The 9,697-nt window shown below is 40.5% G+C and overlaps 1 protein-coding gene across 1 annotated transcript in view; it reads right to left on the bottom strand.

The window, feature by feature from the left end:
* Positions 1–1,993: 1,993 nt before the first annotated feature.
* The window catches only part of LOC139636361 (xylosyltransferase 1-like), an 80,728-nt gene continuing 73,024 nt past the window's right edge, over positions 1,994–9,697 (bottom strand). Inside the window, exons 10-11 of the mRNA XM_071504395.1 lie at positions 8,899–9,232; positions 1,994–5,311 (exon numbers count right to left, since the gene is read on the bottom strand). Coding sequence (XP_071360496.1) covers positions 4,989–5,311; positions 8,899–9,232 — 657 coding nt within the window. The 3' untranslated portion in view covers positions 1,994–4,988. The remainder of the gene's footprint in view (positions 5,312–8,898; positions 9,233–9,697) is intronic.

Raw genomic sequence — 9,697 nt, 5'->3', positions numbered from 1 at the left:
GAGAGAAGATAGCTGAGACAAAAAGAGATAAGAGAGAGAAGGAAGGGGAGAGAGGAGACGTGAGACAAGCAGCACAGCAGAGTTTATAACCGCTGTCAGGTGCAGACTGCAGTTTAAAATGGTTTCCACACTGCTTAATTCAGATCTACATAACAGCATGCATGTTAAATTGAATTTTTTTTTTGTTGATAAGAGGATGTTACTTCAACGCCTTTGCTTTTAAAACCCAAATCTCCTAAAATCTTCACACACACTGACAATTATAAGACCAAACAGAATACTTTAAAAGTGCTCCCTGAAAAAAATGAAATTTGAGAGACTCTGGGGGTCTTCCAAGAGTTATTCACACAGTTAACTTTTAACGATGGTGATATATTTATCCTTCAACCAATTCGGAGAGAATCATATTTTTTTCTTTGTTATAAATAAATAAATCAGCATTTTGAATTCACAAAAAATAAAAATTCAACACTCAAATCCTTGAGGCTGATAGTCTGGTAAGTAAAACCACACATTTTACACATTATCTGTGGTATCATTGAGTATTGGTGTGTTTTTGAGACCGTAAATGTATTCAGTGGGGAAAACGTGCCTCCCCCTGCTCTCTATGTGCAGATGGTCATGTTATAGTAGCGAGAGCGAAGCCTTATATCACTGTTATTACAGTCTCTCTGTTTCAGAGGTGCTAATTAATCAAGCAGCATGTGTGTCGATGAACCCGAGTTAAAAGCTGAAAGTGATCATCAGAGTGGTGTTTATCTGCCATTAATCCAAATCATTTCCTCCCGACATCAGCAGGATAGCTTACAGTTGTTCACTTCATAGACGAACAAACATAATCCCCCTCGTCCTGCTGCAGCTTTTCTCCTCACGTCCACCTGCTTGTTATGCTTTTTGCTTTCTCACTTAATGACTCATGCACTTGCTTTCTAAAGACACACACACACACACACACACACACACACACACGTAAATGTATAGCAGAGTTAAAGCAGGACTAATTAAGCTGTATGTTCCAAGCCTTATGGGACAGTAGACAGGATTTGTTGGCACAGTGCTGCCTTATTTGAGAGAGCCTCTGGGGAACACTCACACACACACACACACACACACACACACACACACAAACACACACACACACAAACACACCTACTCTATCTATTGACAGTTCTCTGCTTTTGTTATCAGATGCTACAAGCAGAGCGAGTATTTATGGGTGCACAGTATGATTTGGATTGTCCTGTTTATAGGAAGCCATCATTCATCTGAAATGCTTTCACTTTCCCTGTAGCTGCATATTAAAGAGCTCTGTTAAGATGTGGGTGTTGGGTGAGAATCTCTGTGAGAGGACAATTGTTGAAGCTAATTTGGTGGAAAACATATGGGAACAACTAGCTGCACCAACAGTTAACGACTCAACTGCCTCAGTTTGACTGAGGAAAATACTTAAGGCATGAAGTGATGGTTAAAGCCCCAAATGATTTCCAACTGTGAGGCGTACAGAGATCGGACTTCAGGGAACGTCTCTCAAGCGTTGACTTTAATAGGAATTGCTTTTGGTCATGATCCACTGTGGATTCATCACTCCAAGCGGCCGTCTTCATTTTTAATGTAGACATTTGATTAATTGTTAATGCAAAAAATTTTCATTGGTGCAGCTTTAATCTTTAGTCTTGTTTGCAGGCAGTGGTATTCTGAGACAAATAAGGATCTAAAACTTGATTTCTTTACACTAGTAACACTACTGTATATATGAATATCCATGAATTAAAATTATTAAATAAAATTAAAGTGTAATGAAGAAAAATTTGCTGTATTAAAAGCATCATATTACCCAGTCAAATGGACTTGGGCTATATTTGCAAAGCTACGTGTATTTAATAAGCAACAACAGAGTAACGGTGGCAAGATGCTCCAGCAGGCTTCATGTTTTGTTATCAGCCACAACACACTCTCTAGTATATTACTGCTGTGGCAGAGAGTTCACATGAGCTGTTTTCCAAAGAATTTTATTTCCAAAAAGCAGTCAGAGAAAAGTAAAACAAGCCAGTCAAGTACATCAAAACATATCCCTTCAATGGGAAGAAAAGAAAAACATAAAAGCTGATAAAGACAGAAGGCCTGATGATATATACAACAGCAGACATCTTTTTGGTGTTGCAGTACCAGTGAATCACGTGACAGACTCATGGTATTCTTTACATAATGTCAAAAAACAAATAACAAAATGAGGGCTTTCTTTTAATGGACAGAGAAGGTTCTAAAAGTCAGCTAAGGCACACAGAGCCTCCCCGGAAAAAAATAACGGGGGAAACATCAGTCAGAGAAATTTGTGCAACAGTTGCTCAACAATACATTCCAGCAAGAACGACAACAATCTGGCATGTGATTTTCTCTGAGAGGCAAACAGGACAAGGATGTTGTCCGAAAACACTGAAACGGGTTATGTACTAAATCAATAAACACCATTGATTCACTCTTTGTGCCCAATTATTGACATTTTAAAAACTCTTAATAATTCAATGTCATTTTCACCACGTCTGTATTTACATGTACAATACCTTTTAAACAACATTTCAATACAAAATACCTATGTACATCTTCTTCATTTGTTAATCATTTTGTTACAAAATAGGACTTTCACATTGAGTTACATTTATTTAATTCACCGTTTTCCAAAACTGTCATTGAACTTACATAATAATATGTATTGTGTGAAGTAATTATTCAGAGCACGGTGGCACTTTAAGTTAAAAGATGGCAGCAGAAGCCAGCCAGTGGAAAACAAATTGTCCTTTACAACCTAACGTCAGAAACAGTGTAGATTTGAGAGGGAAGGAGTGACAGCAATTCTAATAGACACATCCGACAGAGAGGCAAGGTGAACTTGACATTAATGACCAGTAATGTCTCTTAATTAGCCAGTGCAAAAACACTCACTTAGCTTGCGTGATGGCTAAACAATGTTGACAATCACAGCTTGAACTCCTAATTGGCTTCAGATGAAATGTATTTCAAAGTAAGACAAACGTCCGACCGTACCTCTTGTTCAAGATGTGTGGCGGTACAGTGCTATCCTCAGTGGAATTAACTCGTCTCAAAAGTCCAGAGATTGTCTTGGTGGCAGAAAAGGTACTTCAGATGTAGATCAGAGTTGAAAAAGGTGCCATACACCCGATCTCATAACTTATGCATTTTGCAATCAAGACACAATATAATATTCACTTGAAATTGTACATTATTGTCACAGCATGAAGATCACTACCACTCACTATCATTCAGAAACTGACAGGAACCATAGAACACCAAAAAAGTACAGTTCCTCCTTCCGTGCAGACGTTGTCCAATGTGTTCGCTTGTGAGGAGTGTTTTTCGTTCACCTTCTCTGTGTGGTGAGGTTGTTAGGCAGCTGACCTCTGACCTCACAGGTCGGGGTGGCTTTCTCTTGTGATGCACTAGGCAAACAGCCATATAAGAAACCAAGACAGGAAGATCTATTCAGACAGGACAACACTAACTAACACACAGGTGCGGGCCATAAAAAGGTACAGTATAAGTTTGGGGTGTTGGCCTTTGTAAATAAAGGCGGCTTTCTTTACAAAAAAATATTTATCATGCTGCCCAGGCAGCGTCGCAGTTATTTAGTCACTGACTAAAAATATCAGTATTAATATAAACTTATAAATAAATAGTGACTCATGGACTCACCCCCCCTCATTCACACAATTTTTGAGACTTCTTGTATAATTATGTACAACATAAACTATCATTGAAATGACTGGAAAAAAAGTAAAAAAAAAAAAAAAAAAAGAAAAGAAAACAATGACAACGAATTCAAGGATGAGAATTTTAAGGTCAGCTTGAGATAAATGTGTTTCAAGTTTGAGGCAGTTTGGTAAAAAAAACAAACAAAAAAAAAAAACAAGATGGACAAAACAATTCTCTCTTTGTCCTCTGCCTGTCACAACATCTGTGTTTTATTAAAGGAAACTACACTATGTCAATGTTAGGTCTTAAAATACTATTGTACAACAACCACAAATGAAGCATTTATGACTTTAGAGCACTAATATGTCTACATTAAATTTCTATTATAATCCAAATAGTTATGTAATTATGATGACAAGGCCTCTGTATTTGCATTCCTCCTTTTTTTTCACACATTTTGGAAATGTGACTGCAGCAGATGGTGAGCCCCGCCACAACAGTTCCACATCCTGGTCAGGCACTGAACTGAAGGAAGTTGTGCTGCTGTTACTGATTTATTCAACTGATTTACAAACTGAGTCACTGAGCTACCAGAAACTCAGAGGTGTGAAGTAATTGGCTTTAATAATGCAAAAATATTTGTTGTTCAGAGTTTGGGGACTTTGCTCTCAATGATGCTGCATTTGAGTCGTATCAAGGTAATCTATTAGACTGTTGGGGTTTATCTGAACACACAGATATCATCTCTTTGTGTTTATGCTGACATAAACCTGGAGGAGGCACATTTAATTCAGTATCAGGCTACCTCCTCAAATATGTTTTACAGCTAAGGCCTTATTGCAGCAGATCTTAGTCTGCTACCAGTGTCGACAATCCACACTCACATGACCGCTGTGCCCCGCGCAGGGCTTTAAAAGCTGACTTCATAATTCATTCAGCAGCAAAGTAGATGCTCGAAAAATTGCAACGTTTGATCACAGTAAAACTCAGCCATGAGAAGAAAAATAAATACACTGAGAAACTGAAATAGCAAAGCCAGCATAATCCCCTACAAGGAGGAACCCTGTGGGAGGATCTGAAAATCATTCTCCTTGCTTTCTGTCCAGCCACCCTCACCAGCCTCCCCCCCAAAAAAGCACTTCTTCTTTTCCTTCTCCTTCTCCTAAGACAGAGGAAGAACACTTTTCCTTCCCCTGTCTGCAACAAACCCCTTAAAATAAATAAAAATCAACAGTGAATCTCCTGTGCCGTGGCCTCCCGTCCAGCTGGAGGCCTAGCTGCTACCTGATGCGCCCGTCTGCGCGCGGTTCACCCAGCTGGGATTTGGGGTCCGGGCTCAGGGAGCTCCAAGGGTTCTTGGAGCAGGCCTGCATGACAGGACAGGCGGTAGGGCCCACGGCGCAGACATCTGCCGCCTCCCACAGCTCGCCCACAAGGCTATCTAACCAACGCTCGAGGTCTGGGCCGGTCAGCGCCGCGTTCCTCTTGGCCTGCTCCACGTAGCCCAGGCTGACGGGGATGTTGAGCACCGGGTTGAGGCCGTGGAAACTCTGCTCCATGTAGCTGTTCTTCGCTGGCCCATTGTGGAGCTTCAGTGCATCCTCTGGAGAAATTCAGGAAACAACGAGCAGAGGAAGAGACAGATGATGTGTGAGGAGTTGATAGCCAGCGGTCAGACAGAGAGAGGGGATTGTCATGGGGGAAAAAAGAATAGAAGGGAAAGAAAGAAAAGTTAAAAAAGGAGACATGAATGGAAAAAATATCAAAGCAGTGAACGTGATTTGCTTTATTATTTTCTGAAAAGTTTAAACTGCTTGCTAATTTGTCCGGATTGATTTTTTTCATTTACTGGATGCCCTAAATCCCAGCCTTTGATGTGGTATGTGAAGTCACTGCAATGCTGACTTTTTGGAAACGGTCAGAACTACTCAGACGCGCCCTCATTCTTTCTTCCCATGACGGTCAAGCTCCGCAGGAAATACAGAAAACGTAGACATAACTTCTCCTTAAAACACCTTCTCCACCCTGACTTCCAGTGAAGCTGTAAATTCCACACAGCTCCTCTAACTGGGGCGCGAGCCATCCCTTCTAAGCGTGGCTGTGGAACACCAACTCCCTCACACCCAGACGTTTTCAGACATCAGCGCTTTCATGCACTGGTGACAGAAAGATGCAGTCAGACATGAGGTGCTCCACCAGGCAAGGCGATGTTCAACTCATGCCAGCTAGCTTTGGTCGGTAGCAGTGTGTGTTATGAAATCATGCATCATAGTTGTGCATGTGCACGTGTGTGTGTGTGTGTGTGTGTGTGTGTTGTGTGTGTGTCCGCTGCTGGTGGAAGGCCACGCTATAAAGTTTTACTGGCACTGCATGTAGGAGGGAAACCTGGTGCCAGACATGCCAGTAAATTATAGGCGGGTAGTTGGAACAGCAATGATGAAAGCACACATTACAACACACACACACACACACACACACACACACACACACACACACACATAGTAAGCCAAGCATACACGAAGATTATTACATAATGACTATAAAATCCCCTTAAAGACAAATAGGTTTATGATGCTCTTTAACAAATAATTATGGCCTTTCATTGTAAAATATGAAAAACGTATGGATTTGATTGAACTCAGCCACTTCTTACGATGTGTGAATTAACACAGGCACAATCCCTGATCCAAATGTAAACCAAAGGGTCGACCCAACCCCCAAGGAAACAGTCTCAACCTGATAATTAACGTTTTCTGATGCACATAAAGGGAGACTGTGTAACTTTTGCTGAACAGTGGCCACTGTGGCCACAAGCGGTAATTACTGTAAGTGGTAATATTCTGCTGAGGTTTTCTATGTATTACTTTTGTGATAAAATAACTGAATTGTTTATCTCTGACATGCTAAAACATTGTGTTGTTGTAGCTAGTCCTGAGTCAGTGCTGTAAGTTACACAGTGGTATCTATATACTGAGTGAATTTAGCTGATAATATGAAGAACGTGCTTTTACTTTAAGTATTTTTACTTTGTGCTATTGCTAGTTTCACTCATGTAGAAGAACTGAGTACTTCTTCTCTTCTACGAGCAAAAAATAATTATAATACTCAGGTTTTTAGCTTAATAATGTTCAATGAATCACCAATGAATTGACACCTCTCTAAAATTGTTTCAGTAAAAAAATTATGACCTTTATGAAAGTAGGATTTACTGCTGAGCTGCTGCATTAATTTTAGGTAGGTGCAGCTATTAAATAGGCAACTGGGTGTATCTGACACTGCTGATCCTACACCTGAGCCGCAGCACTGCAGGGAAGCTGATTACTGATTACAGGAAAAATGTGCTGGGGTGACACAAAGTCAAATTAATATCAGGCAAATCTCTCCAAACATACTTTTCTGAGGAGGAAAAACATAATTGCGTAATGCAAAGGAACCTAAACAACCATAAACTGGTGATTAATATTTAATTTGCACTGTTTCACAGACCCCCCACAGCTCCTCTGAGACTCAGGTTAGAGACAAAAGCTGTTACTTTATTTGTTGTTTCTCCTCATCATTGAAACGGCTCAGGGAGATTATTAAACACAGAAAGACGTGATTATGCTGAAGCTAGCGTCCCAACTCTCATGTGACTTTCAGAGCAAACTGGCTGCTTATGGACTAGAACAATGCAGTCCTGCCCCTTATCCATGCTGGCTGATTGATTTAATTGTGTCATTGTTTTTGGAGGGCTAAGTGCGCCGTTGTTTAACACTCTGTTTAGTATGTATGAACAGCTCACTGGGTTATTAGGGGTGACTTGATGACAAACAACCAGGGTCTGCAGAGGCCCAGAGGCTTGATTAGAAAGGGCATCACTGCAAATACAAGGCTCTCTCTCTCTCTCTCTCTCTCTCTCTCTCTCTCTGTGTGTGTGTGTGTGTCTGCAGACATTTTGGAACACCTAAACTGGCAATTGTTTCTTCACAGTTAATGCAATGTTTCTATAGCTGCTCAACAGCAAAATGTTGGTGTCAAGTAGAAAACAGAGAGAGAATGTAAACTGAATATAGACTTTCTATCAGTCTGTCAAGCTCAACCACTGTGTGTAGTCATCTGCATCTGCATTTTCATTTTCAACATCCTGTCTATGAACTACTGATCTGCAACAGATAAAGGGAGACAGTAAAATGAGCCTGTCCATCATGAATTTATTACAAGTGCTATTGTCCATGTTGTGGCCTCCACTCTGCAACAACGTACAACAAATATCATCATAATGAAGGTTATAATGTTTAATTTTGGGCTGAGACGGGTGAGGATTAAAGTCTCACTTTGTTTTGTGCACCAAAACATTAAATACACTCAGTAGTGGAAGAAGAAGTAACTGTGCTAAAATAAACTTTAAAAATACTTTGCTGTGTTACTTGAGTAACAGTAAACAAGTATAATCACCAAAATGTGTCAAATGTAAAGGAGCTTTTTTTCCCCAGAATGGCCCCTTTCATGGCGAGTTATATTACCTATACATTCACCTCTGAACAACAGCATCTTAATGTATAGTGCAAGTCATTTTGACTACTACATATCATCATCACATTACGTTTTACACTGCAAAACATCCTCATCTTATTAACTATTTATCAAATAATAATTGAGTCCCTTTTCTTTTTCTTAAAATAATGTGTGAAAACAGTCTGCCAGTCTAGCCAGATTACTTTTGCCAACTTGCCGCTTGCTTCCTGCACAAGTCAACTTGTTTCAGACGTGTTCTAGAAAAGAGAACAGAATGCAGGATGCCGCTTCTCTTGAATCAAGAAACTTATCTTATAAAATTCATGAAATCAGTTGACATCTATTTAAAACAGAAACTATTCCATATTGTTTTAACAAAATATAGATTTTTTTTTATATTTGGATATTTTTTTGTATTTTGTGGATTACATACACAGTCAGGTAAATGTAGTGGAGTAAAATGTGCTATATTACTCTCTGACATGTAGAAGAACATGTGTAGTAATCAACATAAACTGGAAGTAGTGAAATAAAGTACAGCGCAGAAGTGTAAGGAAATCTAGCAAGGCCATTTGTTCAAAGAGCACAATCAATAGTCATTTGTTTTGTGTCATGCTAAAAATGAAACAAATGGAAAGTTCTAGTCACAAGTGAGCCTCATGACAAGAACAGGAGCTATTTCAATCTCTTTCTCACCTTGTCGTATGGGCTGGCGTTTGTAATGGGACAGAGGGGCAATGAGGAAGTTCATCTCAGCCACGGGGCTCCAGTGGTGCAGGATGCGCACGCTCCACACTCCAGGCCGCAGAGGCTGGTTCAGCGGCGGGCGATAGTGGGTGAACTCGGCACTGGCATCGATCATAATGTCATAGGTGGCTGCAATGACGTTGGTGGGGTCGATCCACACGACTGTGACGGTGATGTTGGGCCCCTTGCTCCACTTCTGCATGCCCACCGTCTCGTCCATGGGCCCCATCAAGCCGCCGAAGTTTCTGAACATACGTTCTTTGGCATCCCACTCTGTGCCGATCTGACAGAGGAGAGGAAGAACAGGCACCAGAGGAGTGAGTGACAGAATGGGGTAAGAACAGAGATGAGGAAAGAAACAACAGCAGAGAGCACAAGAGATGAGGGTTTATAAATTCACTCCTGCTGCTGCATGTAGTGCACAGTGATCATAAATAAGTAACACATTCTGTGCATGCACCACCATTTGACCATACTATTAAAAAAACCAATATCTTTGCTGAATTATCATGGGAAATAATCTTCAGCATGCATTTTTCATCAAACAGCACCACACTGCAGCCCAGCCCTCCACACAGGCGTTATATAATGTTATAATAAGCAGAAGCCTGATTGTTTTATCCTGCACCTTTGAGCCAATTTGTCCACAGTTACTGGCAAATCTTTAACAAGGATAATGAGAGGCCGGCTCAGGAAGCTGTACAACTAGACGCCAAACTGTATCCCCGTGGGGTGAAGATCAAATGCA

The sequence above is a fragment of the Trachinotus anak genome, unplaced genomic scaffold (genome assembly GCF_046630095.1).
Source record: "Trachinotus anak isolate AG129_WGS33_773 ecotype Australia unplaced genomic scaffold, CSIRO_AGI_Tana_v1 ptg000019l, whole genome shotgun sequence".
In the NCBI taxonomy this organism is placed as follows: domain Eukaryota; kingdom Metazoa; phylum Chordata; class Actinopteri; order Carangiformes; family Carangidae; genus Trachinotus; species Trachinotus anak.
The sequence above is the reverse complement of the archived record's forward strand: the minus strand, read 5'-3'. Positions and strand labels throughout refer to the sequence as shown.